The 23,273-nt window shown below is 54.0% G+C and overlaps 5 protein-coding genes across 5 annotated transcripts; 4 read left to right on the top strand and 1 right to left on the bottom strand.

Annotated features, from left to right (window-relative positions):
• Positions 1–4,461: 4,461 nt before the first annotated feature.
• GCG54_00007415 (ATP synthase subunit delta) lies at positions 4,462–8,288 on the top strand (the record flags this gene model as incomplete). The annotated part of the gene is made up of 5 exons (XM_045407396.1): positions 4,462–4,551; positions 4,619–4,648; positions 4,772–4,925; positions 4,994–5,172; positions 6,102–8,288. 5 exons carry the CDS (start codon positions 4,462–4,464, stop codon positions 8,286–8,288), a joined length of 2,640 nt encoding a protein of 879 aa, XP_045266841.1.
• Positions 8,289–8,910: 622 nt separating this feature from the next.
• GCG54_00007414 (putative acyltransferase) lies at positions 8,911–9,904 on the bottom strand (the record flags this gene model as incomplete). The annotated part of the gene is made up of 2 exons (XM_045407395.1): positions 8,911–9,113; positions 9,187–9,904. 2 exons carry the CDS (start codon positions 9,902–9,904, stop codon positions 8,911–8,913), a joined length of 921 nt encoding a protein of 306 aa, XP_045266840.1.
• A 1,950-nt stretch (positions 9,905–11,854) lies between these two features.
• On the top strand, positions 11,855–13,807 carry GCG54_00007413 (uncharacterized protein; the record flags this gene model as incomplete). Its single annotated transcript, XM_045407394.1, has 3 exons — positions 11,855–12,249; positions 12,300–12,652; positions 12,702–13,807. 3 exons carry the CDS (start codon positions 11,855–11,857, stop codon positions 13,805–13,807), a joined length of 1,854 nt encoding a protein of 617 aa, XP_045266839.1.
• A 1,768-nt stretch (positions 13,808–15,575) lies between these two features.
• On the top strand, positions 15,576–18,968 carry GCG54_00007412 (Exportin-T; the record flags this gene model as incomplete). Its single annotated transcript, XM_045407393.1, has 4 exons — positions 15,576–15,587; positions 15,698–15,763; positions 15,860–17,399; positions 17,446–18,968. The coding sequence occupies 4 exons, from the start codon at positions 15,576–15,578 to the stop codon at positions 18,966–18,968; spliced, it is 3,141 nt and encodes a 1,046-aa protein (XP_045266838.1).
• A 522-nt stretch (positions 18,969–19,490) lies between these two features.
• On the top strand, positions 19,491–22,133 carry GCG54_00007411 (uncharacterized protein; the record flags this gene model as incomplete). The annotated part of the gene is made up of 3 exons (XM_045407392.1): positions 19,491–20,460; positions 20,512–20,644; positions 20,693–22,133. 3 exons carry the CDS (start codon positions 19,491–19,493, stop codon positions 22,131–22,133), a joined length of 2,544 nt encoding a protein of 847 aa, XP_045266837.1.
• Positions 22,134–23,273: the final 1,140 nt, after the last annotated feature.

Below are 23,273 nucleotides of genomic sequence, written 5' to 3'. Positions count from 1 at the left end.
GTCTTGTTACACATCCAGCAGGCCCTACCCATAACCTTGCCCGTCTCCTTTCGCCGCATCGTGTGTCCATCGCTGCTGTTTTCGTCCCATCTCAAGCGTCTCGGTTCCTTCCAGAACGTGGTAAGGAAGACGGCAGCCCCTGGGTGACACAAGGAGGTTCGAGGTTTTGCCGCGGCGGCGGTAAAATAAGTCTGCCTGCATCTTCGCCCGGTTCCGAGCCCCCTTCTTCGGTTCGATCGTGCCGGTGCGCATTTCGCGAGTCACGGCGAGTCACGGCGTGTAGAGGTGTGACCTCACCTTCTTTCGCTGGATGCCTTATCTCCAGGGCCGTCCTCATGGTGTTTCATGAGCCGCACATTTTGTCGGTTAACAGTTGCTGGTGGATGGCACGGGTAGCAACGTCTCGCCGCCGCCGCCGTTAATGCCTCCCTCTCTCCAATCTCATCCTGTCCTCGGCTCGGATTTGGGGCGGGAAGGAAATCGATCATCACCGATCAGCAAGGTTGCGTTTGGGGGGAGGAAGGGTGGGCAGGGAGAGAACAATGTGTTTCGTTTCACACCGGTCCGAAAGTCGGAGAGGAAAGTCCCTTTGTCTCCTTTGTGTGTGCATTCGCCACTGCCATTGCCATCTTGCCAGGTATGGGATTCTGCGAGGCGTTCGGGATTTTTTCTTGTGGCTTGTCGGTCCGTGTTTACGTGTACGTTTAGGTTTGCAAGATGGTGTGTTGTCGGGCTGGCGGTATCTAGAAATGATAGTCGAGTATCATGCAGCAGGCGACACTTTGGGAGATGTGATCGACGGTCACGGGTTGGTGATTGTCGTTGGGCGTGTACGCAGCAGTCGGAAACGTAAGCCACCAAAGTGTTAGCCGCATGTCAAATTGACTCGAGTTGTATGGCGGGGGAAATGATATTCAGGTGTTGTTCACGGCACATCATTGCCCCATTCGAGAAATGCCGTGTATTGTCAGATTTCCGGTGCTGAAGGCTTGTCAGATATCCGGTTTACACTGCGTTCTATGTGAGTGTGTCAGTAGCATGTGAAGCCTATAAGCTGACTTGGATGAGACCCAATTCGCGAAGGGGCTGGCTGAGATATGTGTGTCTTGGGCGTGAGATTCTGTAGGCGGAACGCGGCGATGGGCGGCCGCTTGTAAGTCAACGTGGTATGCACGCCTTGGCAGGTGTCTGCAGACGCAGGTGCATGTGATGTCTGTGATTGCGGCTGCTTGATGACGATGATGTCTTGCCTGCTGAGCGGTGTTGACTGCCGGGGACGGACGAGGCTGAGGGTAGGTTGGAGGAGCATGCCTTGATGAGGTGTTGCGGGAAGTGTCATCCTGCGCATATCTTACAAGAGATATATCTTTTGATCAGCTGGTTGAGTTGCTTTTTGAGGCATATGCTCGACATTTGTTGAACAGCTCCGTTGGCGTTGCTCGGACTGAACTACGCGCCTTTATGGTGTATTGTCTCGTCGTGTGCAACTATCGTCTTGGCTGTCTCTCTTGGTTGAAACTATTGGCACAGGATTGCGAGGTGGGATATTGATCAACGTCCAGCGTTCTTAAGGGAGGTTAAGACTTCGACGTTTCAGCTATTGAAGCAGTCACGGCAGTCCAGGAAAACTGACTATCGTTCTGTTCAGAGCATGTTTAATCCTTCAATTTGTCCTCCACAGCTGGTTGAAAATAATACTCGCGTGCCCGCTTACCATTCTCCGGGAAACCAGAGACATTTTGGGTCAAACACCACAGAAGAGCATCGATACACGTCAAGTTTCTCAATTCTGAGGCTGCTTTGTGTGGGTTGATGACCTTAAAACTATGAACCGGCTCTCATTTTCATCTCACGCTTCTTTCATTTCTCATGAGTAACGTAGGTTGTTGGTTTCCCTCCGTGGCTTGACCACTAATTCTGTCAATTTGAATAATATTGAAGCCCTTCACTTCATAATCGGCCCTGGTATTTACTGTGCAACAGTCGTCAATCAAGTGATACAAGTGACTGGCTTTGCCTGTGATTCACTGATCTTCTGACCCCTGGGTGTTATGAAGTGATAATTAATGAGACTTAGCATTGCGTCGAAACCAAGCACAGTCTTCGTTATGTTGATGTTTCCGTAGACCACCATGGAGTACTGAGAGACGTCTATTCAAAGGAAAAACTCATCGGGGGGGGTGATAAGACCTGGGTAACTGTCCTTCTTTCCGTTGGTCTGACGCTGCCTCCTCTTCTGGAGATCAGGTAGTCCACGACAAAGGAGCAATTGCACTTGTGACCTACCGCATGCTTCAATCCCTATATCAAGCCCATGCATTCAGCGGGCTTACATTTTCCTCGCTTGGATGTCAACGGCTTCTTGTTGGCTTGAAACATGTCGCACATATTTGAGCATCTTCTCGAAGGTTATAATTACTAGTTGACAACAAGCGTGCCATGGGGATGTCTATCTGATCGGGAGTTCTCAACCCTGTTATAAGTTATGTTGACGACTTTCAAGAACGAAGGGCTGTCTTGGGTGGGATTGTCCATGAACTAAATGATCATATGAGACCTCATGGTTTAAGCTGTAGAATCACGGTCTTCTCGTCGTGATGGACTTTCGCTTCATCCAATACAAACGCCTCCCGCTACCTAGTGATACTAATTAAACCGCATCTAGCCCTCAAAGTGTACGTCTACGAATGACCAAGACGTTGGTAGTCTACCATAACCAGACCTTCGATGTTGGTTCTGTCCTCAGCAAAGCTTCCGGAGCGTAGCCCTCCGTGCTTACCCCCTAAAGCCCTACTTCCTGCCCTGGGCTCTGAAAATAACCTCACATGAGCGCCACTCAGCCGATGAATCCGCGAAGAGATACGTCATATTGATTTTGCGCACGAGCTTTGGTGGTATCGTTATATGTATCTCCCTCGCTGCGCGTCAGGAGCTGTGCTCCGGATACAACACACACCTAGACTACTCTTCATCTGATCAGACAGCTGGCGGAAAGTGCTTCAGGACAGATGCGTCAAGGAGTTGATGTAAACCTTCACTTCTTCGACCAACTTTTCGGTCTCATCTACTGGCAAGCGCGCCTCGGCAACTGCTGCCGATAGATACTCAATGAAGCGTCCAAAATAGTATCCCTGGGTACTGTCAGGCTGTGGCCCAGATACGTGGGGTTGCAAGAATATTTGGTTGGCCAGTTGTCGAAGGCTCTCAAGGCTTTGTTTTGACTCCGAGTCTGACATGCGATGTCGATAGAGCCAAAGACCAAGTCCCTCCCACATGATACAGTTTTCGTTACTCGGCGCAGGCAGGCCAAATTTCTTGACAGCGCGATCAGCAAGCTGCCCCATCCTTCATTGGTATGTCATCATATTTGCTATGTCCAAGTTGCAGCCACCCAGTCTGTTTCCCGCGGCCATGTCCCGCACGATGCCATACATTAACGGACCGTATCCACTGTCGCTGTTGGGACAGGTTTTGGAAAAGAGTTGGGCCATTTGAACAACGCGTTCGTGGCATCGGGGGCACGTTACTTCGAAGAGGTTCTGTTTCTCCAAGTCCTCCTCCGTGGGTATGTGGGGGCCGTTAGGACACTTGATTGCCATCAGGTTTTCAAGAGCCGCGGCTTCTGGCAACGCTATAGGGGAGCAGAACGAGGTAGATGCCATATTGATTTCTTTGAGATTTTTGCAGCTGAGTGTTACGAGGGAAAGGAGCAGATTTGAACAAGACTGAAACGCAATTTTCGGGAGTTTAAATCGATGGATTGATTCCTCGAGCACAGGAAGCCTCCGAATGTTAAACTTTGTGAGTCGTTGGGAAGAAAAGCTGGAGTTCACAGGATGATCTTATCCCGAGAGAAATTCGAGGCCCAGGACCCAACCACGTAGCTTCACAAATTCGAAGTCGAAGGAAGGTATCATCGACCTGAAGGACCTTTGTACACTTTGCGCATCGTAAATATGAGAACTCGTCATCATCCTAAAGCATGAAGTTACCCATCATGGTGCTTGGAACATCTATATGGACGCTTCAAAGTCTCACAAGGTTTCGCTCATGTTGGTACTGACATAGCAGACGTGGCGATGGGAGGACTGTTCTTCAGCATGATCTCATGACCAATGCGTGGGAAGAACAAACCTGACTGCAAGAGTTCGAAAACACTCAAGCAATCTCTACCTGGGATTTGACCGTGTCGGCGATGAAGTCATCGCGACTTATTGATGGGTGACTCTTAATCGAATACACACGTTAAGAGAATGACTATGGGATAACGGCATTGGAATCCTTGCAGAGGTCTTATCAGCTTATCGCTCATGGCCTGTGCTTCGAGGTCATGTGCCCGGAGGCGTGACCAAAGTTTCTCCCGCTAGCCGAATCGCGAATGGATTCAGCCGAAAGATTCCTGCCAGCGACCTCACCCGAGCTGTCTCCAGCAACACATCCCCATTGCCAGCTCAGCCCATCATGAACTCCCTCCGCATCGCGCGTGCGGCTCTCCGAGCTCGCCCTGCTGCCATCCGCGCTCCCCTCCAGCGCCGAACCTATGCGGACGCCGTCCCCGACAAGGCAAGCACCGGTGCAGCCTCCGAACCGACCCCGAGCGCCTACTGACAATTTGCAGATCAAGCTGAGCTTGTCCCTCCCTCACCAGGTACGACCCCGATGTCCTCCGAGATGAATTGAGCCGCGGCCGAGCCGACGACAAACGATTGCATGCTACATGCGCCGGAGGAAGCCAATTGAAGGGTTCGGAAGCTAATTGCCGCAATCGCAGTCCATCTACAGCTCCAAGGATGTCGTCCAGGTCAACATCCCCGCCGACTCTGGTGAGATGGGTGTTCTCGCCAACCACGTCCCCTCCATCGAGCAGCTGAAGCCCGGTCTGGTCGAGGTCGTTGAGGAGAGCGGTCCCAGCAAGCAGTTCTTCCGTACGTGCACCAATCGCAAAGCCAGGCTTGCAAGGGATATCGAATTGAAGGAACTGACGGCCATGTAGTCTCCGGTGGATTCGCCGTTGTCCAGCCCAACTCCGTCCTCAGCATCAACGCCACCGAGGGCTACCCCATTGAGGACTTCAGCGCCGAGGCTGTCAAGTCCCAGATCGCCGAGGCCCAGAAGGTTGCCAACGGCAGCGGCAGCGAGCAGGACATTGCTGAGGCCAAGATCGAGTTGGAGGTGAGTAGCTGCCGAATGGCTAAGCAGGCCACACGCTGATTGACCCCGCAGGTCCTCGAGAGCCTCCAGGCTGCCCTGAAATAGAGAGTGTAAAAGAGGTCGTCGGACAAATGACGTTGTACATCAAAGACTCGGATTCCCTAACTCATCTAACATCGCATAATTGAATCCACGTGCGACGTTCCTGAGCACCTGCTTGTAGTTCGAACCTGTGCGTGCCGTGCTTGCTGCGTTTGCACCATGCCTTGAACGGTCCTTCCGTCTTACTTCGGGCCGAGGGGTCGAGCTTGCCTAGGGATATGTCACCGATGCCCCTCACTCTTGCCCCAGGTACGGGGGCTTCTGCACCAGCTTCAACCTCCATAAATATCCTCCCTGACCTCCTACGAGGCAAACCTCTCTCCTAACTAATGTTCCGTATCTTTCATCCCGGTGCATCGTTTGTCAACACCCAACGATCCATCCGGTCTAGTACTGTTTTACACTTATCCCAGCATTATACAGCCATACACAATCACTTGCCACTGTCTTCAGGCATGGATTATCCTTTCGTTGCCAACTATCGGGCGCCTCGGTCCGACGTCACCATCTATCAGTCTGATGGAGAAGGAGACGACATCCCACAGGGATTTGTTTCGCAGAGACGACTCAAGTTTGCGAAGCCGACTCCCCCTCGCTTTGCGAAGCGGAGGTCAACAACACGCGGCAGTATAGAATGCGACGCTACTCGGTTCGGTTAGGGTCAACGAGCCGACAAGATCTTCGCCGTACCAGCGACCCGCAACACAATGGTCGAGGAGTCCAAGGCTCCATCCCAAGATCATTCGTTCCCTGGCTAGGGCCCTGAGGGCGAGGACTGGGGCCGGCCCAGGATCTTCAGAACACCATTGCTGCGTCCGCAGCAGTCAGCCTACCTGACACCTCCCAAGAACAAGGACCCGGATCCAACGCAGCTGCGTCAGACAGCATCGACTGGACGCCTCCGGTCAAAAACCCGGGGCCAGCAGGACCAACTTGCTGAGGATGTTGCCTCTCGGCAGTCACCAAGCCTCAAGCCGCGTCGTCTCTTCTCGAACAACTCTGCGTCTTCGTATCATTCCCAGGAATCCGAGCTGACCACCCCCACGATCCGCCTGCGTCACGCCCGTGATATCTTTGAAGAGTTTGGAATCTCACGACCTTCCGGCTGGCTTTCTGACGACGACGAAGAGGATTTCTCGCGCCACCAGGACGGTACCAACAGCACTCCCAGGCATGTCGGCAACATCTGTCACTCGTGCGGAGCGGTAGTAACGACCCGGACGTTCTGTGCCACATGCGGCCATTCGGTTTGCCCCCAGTGTTCCAGCGAAATCCCTGGCGACGAGGATGATCATCGACGCACGGAGAGCTCGGGACAAACAGTCATAACCTCCCAGCAGCACACTTTCAATGTGACTGAAGAGGAATTTCGGTCTTCTTCCCACAAGGACAGCACTCATTCGTCCAAGACAGTGCAAAATGCTACAGTTGCTTCGCAAGCACTGAAAGACAATCCCTTCATCGTGGCGGACAAGATGACAAAGGTCGTCACTGCCGAGCCCCGAGTCACTGATGCCACTGCTCGCGGAGAGCATCAGTCTCGATTTTCAGACTGTGTTCCGCAGCAAAATGACCTTTCCACGACTGCTGGGACTCACGGAGACTGCAGAAATCCTGGGTGCAATGCCATACATGCTGGCCACCATAGCAAGCGTCACAGCATTGCATGCATTGTGGGCCAACACACAACGATGGATGCTACTGACGAGCTTCAGTCTCATGCTCCGCTGGATGATCCTGTCCAACGCAAGATTGACAATATGTATCATCATGCCGACGACCTGAGGCGAACACAGCATATCATGGAGCATCTCGCTGCAGGATCCGCTGCGTCAGAGCAGCACCGCTCTAGCCAAGTCACGGACAGGGCAAGGACGTCCAGTGTAATGGACGTCGACAGACTTCTGGCCAAACCCGGTATCAACACGGTCAACCGCGGCAGGCTAATCAGTTTCGACACAGCTGTTGCCGCAGAAAAGAAGAGCAATAGGGCTCTCGAGCTTCGCGAATGGGAGAGGTCTCAGTCGTTTGACGTCGATCCGATCAAGAGAAGAGCCTCGGATACCCCGCCAAGTCCGGATACTCGACTATCCAATCCTCCAGAATGGCTGAGTCCAAATCGAGGATCCATCACGAGCCAACGGGTCGTGACAGAGACCAAGAGCACACCCCAAATGAGGTCTTCGATTGATCAGGTTGGCTCGGCCATAACCGAGTCAACAGTCGAGTGGCCGAAGCTGAAGCGAGTGACGGTGACAAAGGAGACCGTGGAGGAAAAGCCAAAGGCGACGCTGCCATGGATGCAACGGCCCTTGCGCCGAGTCCAGAAAGAGGAAAACATATCCCAGCAAGCTCAAACACAACAGTCGACAGAAGTTGAGAATTGGAGATCTCAGCTTCGAAAGGTCGAGGACTCGCACCATGGCGGCCGACAGCGAGCCGAGACTTGCAGCTCGTGCCACGATGAAACAAGCTTACCGTCGCCTTCCTCTGTTGCTGAGGTTGTCGATGTTGCTACCGACGCAACAAAAGAAGAGCCTCAGCCTCCGGCGCCTCTGAGTTCGAAACGTGTCGAGGAGGTCCAAGCCTCGACCTCCCACAAGTCAAGCTCCAGAACGTCAACAAGAGTCGAGTCAGAGACCAACACTCAGATCTCACACACAGTCAAGGAAACTCACTCTGCCTCGGGTTCCAACGTTGTCGAAGAAGACAACAAGGCGAGCGCTACTCACGGCTTCGAACATCGCGGACAGTCGAACGAGATTGAGATTCTCAGCCCAGCACCTGTGATTTCATCTGAACACACTTGCACCTGGAAGGAGCACTACTTGAGACTGACGTCAGAAGTGCGGCAGTTGAAGGCTGAGATCATGTCCAGAGAGAGGCTTGGATCGTCTGGTGTGGACGTGGGGGTGAACGTCGGGCAGGGTGACGATGAGCTGGGCGTTGAGGGTCTTACCATTGTCATGCATCTGAAGGGGAAGGATGATCTGGTCATCAATACAGACTTGACCAGGGCGACTTCTGACGTTTGAAGATCGGCGATGATGGTCCGCATACTGGCGTGTTGCATTGAGAATGTATATGGCACAAGGAGCAGGATTACGGGATTATGATAGCAGCATGAATTACAGAATGCATGAGTTGAAGCAAGCGCCTACCTTCCCGTGCTGTAGTGACTACTTTTTCTGTGGGCTCATGTACACGCATATTCCTGTTAGTGGCGTCGTCGTCGGTGTCTTGCGAAGGCGTCAGCTGTTGTACCGCAACATGAAGTCCACATGGTTGCAAGTCACACACAGCGCAAGCACTCATGTTCAATTGAAGAAAATAACTTTAATGTCATCATACCAAATGCTGCCTGCACGCCGGGTTCATCTACATATCATGCCGAATAATCTAGTCTTCTCAACTCGCCTGGCCTGATGGAGGGCCCCAACATGGCAGGTGAGAAATGCAAGTGCCTTCGGTCTATAGGGTATCAAAGAATGCCCCCCCAAGTCTACCCTACCCATAACCACCATTTGCTGACCTAGTCCTGGCTGGCGAAAACGGTCTGATCAGTGCCCTCGGGGAACATGATGCACCGTCTGGGGGACGCATCTTCTGGAGAGGCGCGGCGTCTTCTCCAGATACGTTTGTCTGTGTTGGAGCGGCTCACAATGCCGAGACGGTATCCGTGGTATCGGCGCCGGTTGCCTTTGCGGACGCAACGTCACCGGCGATGGCAATCTTCATGGGCCTGCCCTGAGCCTTCGCCGAGAGGCTAATGTACTCCTGCATCATCAGCTCTTGGGTCTTGCGGGTGAGCTCGTCGACGTCCGCGGAGGTCAGGCCGGTGGTGGGGATCGGGTCCAGGACTGCGGGGAGGATCGAGTCAGCATACGCCACTTTATATGTTTGAGGTGGTCTTTGGACGACCAGATGACTTACCCTTGACAGGGATCTTTCCAGAGTTGAAGACGAGGCCCTTGAGCCAGAGAACGTGGCTATAGTTTGCAACAACGACGGGGACAATGGGCACGCCGGCCTGGACAGCCAGGTGGAATGCGCCCTTCTTGAAGGGCAGCAAGACGGGATCCTTTGCGTAGCTGCGGGTGCCCTCCGGGAACATGTATACGCTCTGCTTCCTCTTGCGGATCTCGTCGGCCGCGCCAGACATGGCTTCCCTCGCGTCCTTTGTGTTCTTGCGGTCGATGAAGATGGAGCCACTGAGGGTCATGAACCAACCCAGGATGGGCGTCTTCTTGAGGGAGGCCTTGGCGGTGACGCTGCAGTACTTGGGGAACATGGCGCCCAGCATGAGAACATCGAGCTCGGTCTGGTGGTTGCCGACGAAGACGGCAGGGCGCGTGCTGCCGAGAATGTCCTTAGAGTCGTCGAGCTCGAAGGTGACGCCGGTGGTGAGGGCCATGAGGTAGTGGAAGGCTCTGCCAGTGGTCCATTGCGCGATGCCCGGGTTGCCGACGATGCGCAGGAAGATGGAGGCGAAGACGCCGTAGAGTGCGGCTACGACGAGGGAGATGTAGGAAGCGAGGACGCGGGCGCCGAAAGCGGCCTTGGGAACGACGAAGGACAGCATGTAGAGGGCGACGACGAGGGCGGCATAACCCTTCAAGAAGGAGAAGATGTAGCCCAGGAGAGCCGACATGGCTGCTGGCGGAAGCTGGGATTCTTCTTGGGAGGCTTGGTAGGTGCGGGCGGCGGGAAACGGGCGGCTGCTGGCGTAAAAAGAGACAGGCGCGCGGAAGAGGGCAGGCCTGGGAAAGTGTGAAAGTCGGGATGGCGGGGCGTTAAGCTTCTTTGGGCGCGCGTCTCATAGGGTTGAGATGGTTGAGGAGCTTTCGAGCGCGGGGTTGAGGCCGAGGAACGAAGGATCGTCACAAGGGCGGGAACTCGGGGCGAGTTGAAGGTAGGAGACAGCACGTGTCAGGTAGAGCAAGAGAGAGAGTAGAGGTGAGGAAGAGGCACTGAAGGCTACAGCTTCCACAGACACATGTTACGAGGACACACACAATGTGGTTGTATGGAGGAGTGCGGATGTCTCAAGGGGTGGGAGGAGGTTAAGGAGGACTCATACAATGACGATGTAAGGGAACGAACGGGGATACGTTGGTGGGAATGCGGCGCCGGTGCAAGATGCGGTACAGATACAGGCGAAGAGAGTGGAGACCAAAGCTAAGTGGCGGATGCACACCGCAAGCTCTTCCATTGGAGAGAAGGACCTCATGGGCCGTGGCCCTGGTTGATGGTCATGGGTGCTGGGGGTCGCACTCGCAGGGTCGAGGTCAGAAAGTGAACACGCAGTGGGGTTCTCTGGCTGCTTCTTTTCCCAAGAGATTATTTTTTTGGTGGGATGACTTTAACTCCCCTGGGGAGGCGCCCCTCCAGTCGTTGAGGAGGTGCCCGTGATTGGCCAAGATCCCGCCCCCACAATAACGGCGGGGTCTGCGGTGACGGGTACGTACCTAGTGTACCATAACTTAAACATGTTCATCAGGTCAGCACTGAGCAGTCGTCATGCTGCTGCTGCTGGTTCCCGCGAATATGCACGACTGACAGTCTTCGCTGTGGCTAGGCCAGGCAAGCACAGTTGTCGTTGGGGAAAGGACGGGATGAAAAGGGAACACTAGTTTCCATATCCGCTCATCCACCTCAAGACCGTTGCTGCCGCCGCCCTTTGCTCAGCTGAGGGAGAGCGCGCTAGACCTTGACTTGCTGCCGGCAAGCCACTAGCACAAGTCATCGTCCGGTCTAGGTGCGGATCGCAAGTCAGAAGACGGACGAGCGGACAAACTGATAGCAAGAGAGGGGCGGGTAGGTGCGGACTGACATCAGATCTTTGGACAGTGGGTTCTGTGGCAGTTGAGTTCCGGAGGCGAGGCTGGAAAGGGTTGGGGAAGGGGAGAGACCGGACGGCACGGAACTGGGAGAATGCAATCAAGGTCCCGTCAGCTCCCCGATGCCATTGTGTCGTACACTGGGACACCAGATGGTGGGGCCCATGACTTTCCCGTGTCTCCTTCGTCGGTGCCTCTTTGCGAAAAGCATGTGGCAGGCCTAGCCAGCTTTTTAGTGGCATGTCTCGGAGCCGTGCTCGATGATGGCCGGGGTGCTCGCCTGCCCCACGAAAGATGCAGCTCTATTCCACAGTCGCAACCTCGCCTTTTTATTTTTATTCTGATGGCATCTGCGAACCTCATTGACACATGTTAAACTGCTAGGGTGCTTTCACAGGTGCGTTACGTTATCATATCCCACGAGCCCAGCAACGGCAGGTAGCGGCAGGAACCCCACAAGGTGCTATCGATATCCGACACCTTATCGATAGTGATGACTAAGACATCCCGGCGCGTCTTGCCTGGGGTAAGTACTCGGCGCCGGTAACTGTCGCCCGACGGCGAGGAGCTTCAACATCGATCGCACGACAGTCGCCAAGTGCATCGCGAATCCTGCAGTTGCCCCGTTAAAATTCTCCATTTCGCCATACATCGAGACGACACCTACTGAGAAGGAAAGGATAACTCCAACTTCAGCGCCCTATCGATTGGCGCATCCTTTCACTGCCGTATAATGAGCTCGACCCGATAAGACATCGACGATGCCCTCCCGCCGAGTACAACCGGACCTCTCCGTTCGCCTGCCGACAGGCCCCGCGCAACCCGAACTTCCTCCTATTTCCGCGCTGTTTCTCATCGACTTTGACGTCAAAGCTGGATACACAATCGTATGGAAACAAGCTGCACCCGGTATCGAGCTTGAGGGACTGGTTGAGTACAAGAGCTTGCCCTCGGGTCTGCACACTGTCCCCGACGATTTGATCTACTTCGTTCACGAGGGCGCCCATGCAGGCCTCAGCGCATTCATCAACACGCCATGCGACGAGGAGGAGGCGCGTCATGCGCGCATGATTGCCGTGGGAGTCTTGGTGCCTCTGAGTTATGGTCGGCTTGGCCGAGCGTGGAGACACGCCGAGGGCCTGAAGGACATTGCAGCGTGAGTGCGCATCTACGCTATGCATGGCTCATCTTGCTGAATTTCAACAGAAAACTCGCCGAGGATCGCAAGAATACGGCAATACTTGATGAATACTGGAGGAACAACCGAGATAAAGAGGACGCCGATCAGGAACGCCCCCCAATGGAGTCGCCTTCTGTCAGCTTCAGTGCCCAAGCTACCCAGCCGAAGAAGACGAGCCACAACAGGAACCGCTCCGCTTCCGATGGTGCTGCGCTTGTGCATCCCGGCCATCGACTGTCCCCGTACCATCCGGCCTGGAGTTTGACAGACTTGCTGGACACTTTTGGTCCCCTCATCTTTCCCATACATCGGGCAGCTTTGCTCCGGAAGCGTATCTTGATATCCTGTCACGCGCCAGTGCGTGAAATCTGCAACTTTGGTACGTTCAGACCGGATTCCCGAAACTTAAGTAGCTCACACAATTCCAGTGTACAACATTTCGGTTCTCTCAAACATCCCCCAGACGGTCGCAGAGCTATTAGCACCATCATCCTCGTCTCAGCGCCTAAGGCCCCTCTTCACCATCGGCGTGCATGATATTCCCTTCCTCGTCGAAGACTTTGAGGCTTCAAAACGAAAGAAAGCCGACAGCAATGACGCCGTGCCAGACGAAGCTGGGAGCGGTTGGATTGCTTGCACTACTGACAGTATTCTGGCCATGAAGGATACTCTCTGGGACATGCTCATCACCATGCCTCCCCCGTACTCACCTAATGCGAAGGACAAGGTCTGGCCGACGGTCGAGTGCCCTCGTGGTGTGCCCGTCAAGGCAACACAGCGAGACCTGCGGCGATTCCGTGCTCTGAAGAGTGGCCTCACCCGGCTCACGGCCACAACACCTAGACCGAGGACGGCTGAGAGCCCACGCTCCGAAAACTCAACCAGCTTCAAGCTCACCACTGGTGCTTTTCCTGCGTCGAGTCTCGAGTCTGACGAGGCCCTGGACAAGATTGTGGAGCCATTGAGTTGGTCTGCGCTGGCATACAATGGTTTTATGTGGTGGGCCAGTGCCGGAGAACAGGCGCGGAGCGAGGAACAGGAGGAATCTGCTCGTGATGCCGCCCTGCTAGCAGATCTTGGCTTGATGCCTCACACTCCGAGCATGACGATGCCCGCCCCGAAACCGCGGACAGCATCCGGTGGTATGAGGGATTCGATCGGATCCGTGGCATCACGGCAGTCTGTCGGGCCGGATGACGACGAGGCCCGGACCGAGCTCGCCGTCATCGCATATTTCCACCGCCTCACAGCGCAGATGCTCTCCGTCATGGCGGACGTCGTGGAGAGCTCCGACGACCGCTACGAAGACGACGACGATGACGAGCAGGAGGCCGAGGACACGCCTCTTCGATCAGATAGCGAAGCGGACCTGCGCTCGGTCCGCGTGGAAAGCCATGCTATCGAGAGCATGGGTCTCGACGTCTGGAATGCACACGATGCCGAATTTGTCAAAGAGCTCATGGCGAAGTACTTTGACCGCAAGCCTTACATCGAGGGCAAGGGTGTCGAGGTGTGCGGAGTGCGCGTTTGCTAAGCGATGCGTATTCGTGGCGGTGGTCGTTCCGCCTTGAAGAGGTGGATATTCGAACAGCAATGACTAGACTTGCTGGGTCTGGAGAGTGTATCCTTGAACATGCGGGGCTACGCTGTGCTTTTTTGACGCGTTCAATCATCGTGGCATATTTGTTTGTTTTAAGGGCTGTTTTGGCGTTGGGCTGCTTTATTTTTCAAGAACAAGCGTGAGGATATTGCGGTTAGGGAGATGGGCCATGCAAGCCTAGAAGAAAAACTTGAGGGATTGCTAATGTACTGAAGAGTCACACGCAAAGTCGATTCTCATACAGTCTGCGCTTGTCATGTTGCATCACCAATGTGCTGTTCATACACTTATATCAATCAACGAATGCTCTGCGCCAAGACCTGTTTTCATAGCATGAGATGGTAAATTGCCAATCCTGCGTGACCTTCCATCGCATGTCTCCTGTGTCGTTGTCGAACCGACCAGGGGCTATGTAGTGACTGATAGGGCTGACCTGGATCACCCAGGTAAGGGGCGCACAGGTTGAAATGATGGTCAAAATGGAGGGGTGAGGGTCAGTTGCAGAACACCCGGCGGTGACGATATGCTGTAGACACAGTAGCGCTCCTGATAACGGACGGGCTAGTTTCTGTGTGTTTTTATATGTGGACTGTGGAAAGGTCCAGAAGCTATGGAGTGTTTGTGCTGCCTCTCGTCGGTGTTTTGTCTGCCGTGCCGGAAGGAAAAGATAATTTGGCCTTGGCCGGAGACTTGGCCGACAATTGGCCGGGAAATGGACGGGGGTCCAGATTGCCAGGAACCCCGCCCTTCCCCTCCATGGCAGCCACCCGCCAACACATCTGCTGGCGTTGTCCACCGTTGGGCACGGCAAGGCCCTGTACCCCCTCCTGCCAAATTGGCTCTCGGGCTTCCATTCACCTCAGGGTAGAAGGTACCTTGCTTCCATTAGGTACATTACCCAGGTAGGCGAGGCATCGTACAGAGAATGACACCACCTGGCAGGAACGCGGAAAGCGAGGTGGCCTCAAGGAGGAGCATGAATGCTCTGCAGACTGGAAGCTGGAAGCATCCGTAGCCATTTCCATGCCGCTGGATGGTGACCTTCAGCAGTGGGTTATGGAAGTTTAAGTGGAAGGAACCTTGACCTCACAGACCAAGAGTTGATCGACCCCACTTGTGCACGAGACAGAAGTGCACTACACACTCTACCGACTTTTGGATTGTGCCTGTGAATGCAGAAAAAAAAAAACACAAGGGCGGCGAGCAGCGACACCACCTGCCACCTCTGGAGTTGGACCTTACCCGGTCGACTACCTTAGCCTACGATATCCCCTCAGCCTTGCACCACTGCACAACCTTCTTCCTACTCCTCCTCTTGTCTCTGCTCGATCATCCTACCACCTGCCATCGCCCCCAAGGCCAAGAACTGCATATCGCCTGCTCCCCGCCGACACTCGCTGGCCCGCCTCGTGCTCGTCTCCGACCAAAGTACCCCTCGTGTGTGTGCACATTGAACCTCCCAACGCATCCGATCACCAATTCCCTCTGCCTAACGTATCGATCCGAACCGGGCCATGGGTCTCCAGTAGCTGCGTCGCCGCTTCCACGTCGAGCAAGAATGCTGAATGCACAGCTTCAAGCGCTGCCAGAATTATAGCAGCACATTTGCACCAAAAAAGAATTAGCCAGTTTTTCGGCCCTTTGACTTTTCTACCCGCGATATTTATTCCATCCGACGTCTCTGAGCCACATTGCTTAGAATATGGACGCTCAGGTACGTTTGCAGCGCATGTGCGATTGTCGAGTAGCTCGTGGTTGGGCTGCCATAGCAAAAAAAAAACATATGGCCTCCTCGTCTGGTGCCCCGCCATTTTGGATCAGCAGCATCGTCACCGCATCCTCCCACCACCGCCTAACCTCCGCCGACCGCGGTTGATATTTGTTGACTGCGTCTGCCACGGCAACCCACTCCTCCCCGCTTCAGCAACCCTGCAAACCAGGCGATGACTACCATGATTTGACCTGAGCTGACCCGACCTCGTTCAGATCGAGAACGCTGTTGAAGCAGCGTTCAACCCCACCGGCAACCAAGACCTCAAGCAACAAGCCTTCGAGTACCTGAACCAGCTGCGAGTCGATCCCCAGGCCTGGCAGGTCTGCACCACCCTCTTCGCTCGAACTCCGAGACCTTCCGAAGTCGTTCGCCTGTTCTGCCTCGAGGTGGTCAACTATGCCGTCCATGCCCAAGGTCTCGACCGCCAGAGCCTCACATGGCTGAAGGACATGCTCCTCGATTATGTCCGGAACATGTACAATGGCTCCCAGCAAGACCAGATCGACCCGGCCCACTTGCAGAACAAGCTGTCGCAGACCCTCACGTACTTGTTCGTCTTCTTGTACAACGACGGTTGGGACTCCTTCATCGACGACTTTCTTGCCGTTGCCAGCAGTCCGAACAACACCGCCGGCGTCGTCCTGTATCTGCGAATCCTCGGCTCCATCCATGACGAGATCGCCGACATGCTGTTGACCCGCAACAGCAACGACGCGAAGCGCAACACCGACCTGAAGGACCAGCTGCGTGCGCGCGATGTTCAAAAGGTTGCCCAGTCCTGGAAGGACTTGCTGTCACAGTACTCGGGACAGAACGATCACATAGTGGAGATGGTTCTGAAGGTTATTGGCAAGTGGATTAGCTGGATGGACATCTCCTTGATTGTCAACCAAGACATGCTCGGCCTGTTGCTTCCTGTTATTGGCCGGACAAACAACTCCGGCAGCGAGGATAAGGTCAGGGATGCTGCCATCGACACCCTCACCGAGATTGTGGGCAAGAAGATGAAGGGCCCCGAGAAGATGGAGCTCATTTCCTTCCTCAACTTGCGCGACATCGTGTCCCAGCTTATCGCCAGCGCCCCTCTGGCCGACCTGAAGAATACCCCCCAATACGACACCGATCTCGCGGAGGCTGTCGCCAAGCTCGTCAACACCGTCATGGCAGACATTGTGCGCGCACTAGAGGATGGGCAGGCAAATGAGAACACACGAGCCAAGGCCGAGCAGCACTTGCACGATTTCCTCCCCTTTCTGTTGCGCTTCTTCTCCGACGAATACGATGAGGTCTGCGCGACCGTCATTTCCTCGCTCACCGACCTCCTCACTCTCCTCCGCAAGGTCGGCGCAAACCTTCCTCCCTCTTACAAGGAGATGCTCCCTCCCATTTTGAATGCCATTATCCTCAAGATGCGGTACGATGAGACCTCCAACTGGGGTGACGAGGACGAGCAGACGGATGAGGCAGAGTTCCAGGAGCTGCGCAAGAGGTTACAGGTTCTTCAAAAGACTGTTGCGGCCGTGGACCAGGACCTTTACATTGAGGTCTTGAGTAACCTGGTTTCTCATACCTTTACTGACCTCGATCAGCGGGGCTCCAATGTGGACTGGAGAGACCTTGACCTAGCGCTTCATGAGATGTACCTATTTGGTGAACTGGCGCTGCCGAACCAGGGGCTGGGCACGAAGAGCCAACCAAACAGCACAGCAACAGAAAGACTTACCATCATGGTGACAAAGATGGTCGAGTCTGGTAAGTCATCAGCCCTTCATTTCCGGTGACATCAAACTGACCCCAGTAGGAATTGCTCAGTTCCCCCACCCCGCCATTTTGCTCCAGTACATGGAGATTTGTGTCCGATATTGGCAAGTGTTTGATGCCCGGCAAGAATACATCCCGCAAGTCCTCGAGAACTTTGTGCGGTTGGTACATCATGACCATGTTCGTATCAAGACACGATCCTGGTACCTCTTCCTGAGATTCGTCAAGTATCTCAGGGCTCAGGTCGGCAACGTTGCCGGCACCATCATTGAGGCCATTAGCGACCTCCTCCCGATCAAGGCTGAGGTTTCTGAAAACAACGGAGACGATGACATGTCTTCAGATGAGTCCGATCACTCCGCGGACGCCCTGTTCACCAGCCAACTGTTCCTCTTCGAGGCCATTGGCTGCATTGCTTCGACTGGAAGCACCCCCGCAGATAAACAGGCCTACTATGCCCGGCTGGTGATGTCTCCTTTGTTCCGTGACATGGAAGCCCACTTGCCCAAGGCGAAGGCTGGCGATGCCCAGGCCATCCTCCAAATCCACCACATCATCCTGGCCCTCGCCGGCCTGGCTCACGGCTTCTCCGACTGGACTCCCGGCAGCAACTCGGCTCAGCAACGACCTCCCCCAGACAAGCTCGTTTCTGATGAGTTCTCGAGGGCTGCCGAAGCCATCCTAATTGCACTCCGCGAGCTCAACGGCTCCGCAGATATCCGCACCGCCTGCCGAGCTTCGTTCAGCAAGCTGCTCGGCGTTCTCGGGTCTGCAGTGCTTCCTCAGCTCCCTCAGTGGATCGAGGGATTCCTTTCACAGAGCTCATCCAAAGACGAGATGGCCATGTTCCTGCGATTGCTGGACCAGATCGTCTTCGGCTTCAAGACCGAGATTTATGACGTCCTGAACCTGCTGCTCACCCCCTTGCTGCAGAGAATCTTCGCCGGCCTGTCGGAGCCGGTGACGGGCACAGACGACGAGATTCAACTCGGAGAGCTCCGCAGGGAATATTTGTCCTTCCTGCTTGTGATTCTCAACAACGAGCTGCAGTCGGTCTTCATCAGCGAAGCCAACCAGGCCTTCTTCGAGACAATGATCACCTCCATTCTCACCCTGGGACGCACCTTGGTAGCCGAAAACATTGGACCTAGTCGCCTCGCGTTCAGTGTGTTGGCGCGCATGGTCGTGGTTTGGGGCGGCCCCGACGTCGCCAAGATCTCGGACAATCCCTCGCCCCCGAGCGGTTCGGCCAACCCATCCATCCCGGGTTTCGATCGGTTCATGATCGACCGCTTCCACCCGCTCTGCTGGGAGGTGTTCCAGGACCCGAACTTCAGGCCGCACAAGGACGCTCAGAGCAAGCAGGTGCTCAACGAGATTGCTGGGCTTGAGCAGGCCATCTATGTCAAGACGGGAGACATGTTTATCCAGAACCTCCAGTCGCAGTTGTTCCCACACCTGGGCATTGACGGATCCGAGTTCATGCGGTGCATGTCCACGTCGGCGGACAGAAAGGCTTTCTCGGGTTATTTGCAGGGGCTGCTGAAGAGCCGTAGATAGTGGCTCGGCTTATTGCGGTGAGGGGGTGTGAAGGCTTTACAACTATGAAGGACAGGTACAGGGAAGGGGATGGATTTCGGGAAATCTCGTCTTGGCCACTTTTCTTTGTTTACATATCCACTGGCCGCATCGCCTTGGAGTTTAAGGGAGGCATTAGAGATTAAATGACAAATGACAAAAAGACCATGTTCTATGCAAAATCTTGCACATTGTGTTGGTGATGACCTCGCCGGCTGAAAGGTGGCTGTGCATGTTGGAAGACCCCTGAAATTCTTGCCCAGCCGTATAGCCGCAGCGCTTACACATTGAGACAACTCTCTAATTGGCTCTTGTATGCTAATAAGCCCAGCTGCATCTGTGTGGAGGTAACTGTCAGCCTATTATAGAAATCGAAAGGAGGACACCCATCTACCACGCCGAGCCTACCCAACGATTTCCCCTCTCATTCCAATCTTACTGCTCTCGTCGTCATAGACAGTCCCGCGCACCATCACTTATGCAACTCCCACCCTGACATCAGCTATGTCTGATCCTCAAATATACACAGTCGGTTGGATCTGCGCCATTACCGCCGAGTTTGTTGCCGCCCAAGCGTTCCTTGACGAGGAACACGCCGGCCCGCGACAAACCGCACGACACGATAACAATAGCTATGTTTTAGGCAAGGCTAGCGGTCATAACGTCGTTATTGCTACCTTACCTAACGGCCAATATGGCACCACCTCGGCAGCAACGGTCGCTAGAGATATGCTCCATAGCTTTCCGAATGTGCGTATTGGGCTGATGGTAGGTATCGGTGGCGGCGCACCCAGCCAGAAACATGATATTCGGCTCGGTGATGTGGTCGTCAGTACCCCAAATAGTGGACGAGGAGGCGTGTTCCAGTACGACTTTGGCAAAACCATGCAGAATTGCAAGTTCCAAGACATAGGGTTCTTGAACCAGCCGCCCTTGCTGCTGCTTTCAGCCCTTACTACACTTAAGGGCAAATATGAAATGAAAGGCCACCGGCTTATCGACCAAGTGGACAAGAATATCGGGAAGATCAAGAAGAAGAGCGCATACAGACAACCTGCTCAAGCAAGCGATAGGCTGTATAAGTCTAACATTGTACATCCTTCAAGCTGCTGCGATGACGTATGCGGCGATGATACCGCCAGTCTCATAGCCCGCCCTGAACGAGGCGAAGAAGATGACAATCCTGCTATTCACTACGGCTTGATTGCTAGCGGTAACCAGCTAATGAAGGACGCGTATATCCGGGACATATTGATAAAAGAGAAGGACGTTCTATGCTTCGAGATGGAGGCTGCTGGTCTGATGAACCACTTTCCGTGCCTTGTCATCCGGGGGATATGCGATTACTCCGACTCGCATAAGAACAAGGAGTGGCAGGGCTTTGCGGCCATGATGGCGGCAGCTTATGCCAAGGATCTTTTATACCAGATTGCGCCAGACACTGTCGAGGCTGAGAAGCCCATCCCCAATTCCAGTTAGTTTGGCAAAACCCAACTCATTTGATTCTATCTGACTGTGAACTAAGAGCAGGCACAATTTGTTGTGCCATTCCGCCGCGACTCCGATTTTGTAAACCGGCCTGACATCTGGTCATGGATTGAAACGCGATACGCCGGATCTGAAATATGCTTTGCTCTCGTGGGCCTCGGTGGATTCGGGTATGTCGCACCGGCTGTTATCAGAGGACTATATTGACAAAGCTACAGCAAGTCCCAGGTTGCCATACAATTCGCTCACCAAGTCCACGATACGTCCCCCCACACAAGCATCTTCTGGGTCAATGCCAGCACGAGAGCGACCTTTCAAGACTCTTACCGTTCTGTAGCAGAAGCTCTGGAGCTCCCTGATCGCCACGACCCTGGTGTCAACGTCCCAGCGCTGCTCCGCGACTGGCTGCAGAGAGAGGACGTGGGCCGGTGGCTGATGATTGTCGACAATGCCGACGATGTTGAGATGCTCACCAAGACGAATGATCAAAACGATGAGTCGATGCCAATAGCGTCGTATCTTCCAAAGACAGGCAATGGCAAGATCCTGGTGACGTCGCGCAGCTGGGACGCTGCAGAGAAGCTTACGGATAATGGCAAGATGATCCTGAGAGTTTTGAAAATGGAGACGTTGCATGCACTGCAGCTACTCCAAAAGAAACTTGGCCACGATATTGACGAAATCGCCGCATTGCGCCTGGCTGATTTCCTCGACCACATTCCCCTCGCCTTGAATCAAGCAGCGGCGTACATACACAGACGAAGCCGGTCGACCATACAATCATACCTGGACGAACTCCAAAGGAGTGACAAGCGGAAAGACGCTTTGCTGCGTAGCGACAGAGGGGATGCCCGACGGTACCCTGGTGTGTCTAATTCTGTCATTCTGACGTGGCAGTTGACGTTCGAGCAGATTAAGAAAGAGCAGCCCCGGGCGGCCGATCTCCTGTCGTTGATGAGCTGCTTCCAGGCACAGAACATTCCAGAGTACATGTTGCACCACTATGCCAGCGACGTCTCGAGTATTGAAGAGAGCGGCGACAACGACGATGGAGATTTGGAGGACGACTTGGAGGTGCTACAGGGTTACTCTCTCGTCGCGATAACAGCTACAGCGGGGTTCTGTGAGATGCACCCGCTAGTACAATTTTGTATACAGGCCTGGATTCGGCAATTTGGTCGCCCAGAGCTGTGGAAGAGACGCTTCCTCAAATCGGCATCACAACACTTTTCATCGGGCGTCTTGGAAACATGGGAGCAGTGTCAAATGTTAGTTCCCCATTTACAACCACTGCTCAATCAAAAACCTTCAGAAGAAGACGACCGGTTGGAATGGAGCCGATTAGCGACGAATGTTGCCTACTACTTGTATATGCTTGGCGACTACTCTCGAGCGGAGGTGATAGCACAAGACGCCACCAGCATTCGCATGGAAGGCCCAGGTCGGCAACATCCCTCCACGCTGGCGAGCATGACCCTCCTGGCGTTAACGTATCATGGACAGGGGCGGTGGAAGGAGGCTGAGGAGCTACAGGTGCAAGTGATGGAGACGAGTCAAACCGTGCTTGGTGTGGCTCATCCTGGCACGTATGGTAGTATGGGCAACCTAGCAGCAATATACGGTTGTCAAGAGCGGTGGGCAGAGGCACAGGAGCTATAGTTGCAGGTAACGGAGGCAAGCTCGAGTGTATTTGGGGAAAAGCATCCGGTGACGCTTCGTGCTATGAGCGGTGTTGCGATAACATACACAAGTCAAGGGCGGTGGGGGGAGGCTGTAGCGCTAGCTGAGCGGGTGAGAGATATAAGCTCGAAGGAACTTGGAGAGGAGCATCCAGACACACTGATGAGCATGGAAGACTTGGCATCAATTTATGACGGCCAAATGCGGTGGGAAGAAGCTGAGAAACTTCTGAAACAAGTAGTGAACGCTAGGAGAAAGGTACCAGGAGAGAGTCATCCTTCGACGATAAGAAGCTCGAGATATCTAGTATCGGTATATAAGAAGCAAGGTATACTGGAGGAGGCTTTAGATTTGCAAGCGCAGGTGGTGGCCATACAGAAGCGAGTACTTGGAGAGGAAGATCCAGATACGATAGCAAGTATAAACGAAATGGGAGTTCTAGCTGCTAACCAGGGCCGATGGGAAAAGGCTAAAGAGTCGTATATGCGAGCGGTAGAAATGGGAAATGGAGTGGTTGGAGAGACGGACTCTGACATACTAATTAGTGTGCATGACCTAGAGTGGATACGTAAAAGCATTTGCTTGGAGGGGACCATCGAGATACCAGATTGGCTATCTCTGATCTCACAGCCTGGAGACTGGAGTTTCAAGGAATGGGGCACGAGTGATCATGATCTCTGTAATCATGGGGAACCTCAGTAGCTGAGGAAACAGGCATACATTGACACCAATGTTTTCAGTTGCGAGAGGACTTATGCCATGTATTATCCTGCGTCTGTCACTATTGATAGCGCCGTTTTCCTGTAGTCAAGACGTGACTAGTTGTGTATGACCGTTTCGGGCACGTCACCATGGCGAGGTATAAAGGGTTCTTCGCTCAAGAAACCACGAAGTCAATTTACACGGCCACAACTGACTCACCAGAAGTCATAAACCTATGTGGTCTGCTCGGAGAGCACGAAAACGACTCCGTGGAGGCAAGATCTTCAGTGTGGGAGTGGACACTGTCGTAGAGAATGTGCTCATGCCAACGACAGTTTCTTGGAGTGAACGTACCGAGGAACCGCTACGTCTGGAGAAGACCAAGACTCACCGCCGGCTTCTCTACTCAGTCGGTAC

This window comes from Colletotrichum gloeosporioides (assembly GCF_011800055.1).
Source record: "Colletotrichum gloeosporioides strain Lc1 chromosome Unknown consensus_27, whole genome shotgun sequence".
NCBI classification, from domain to species: Eukaryota; Fungi; Ascomycota; class Sordariomycetes; order Glomerellales; family Glomerellaceae; genus Colletotrichum; species Colletotrichum gloeosporioides.
The sequence above is the reverse complement of the archived record's forward strand: the minus strand, read 5'-3'. Positions and strand labels throughout refer to the sequence as shown.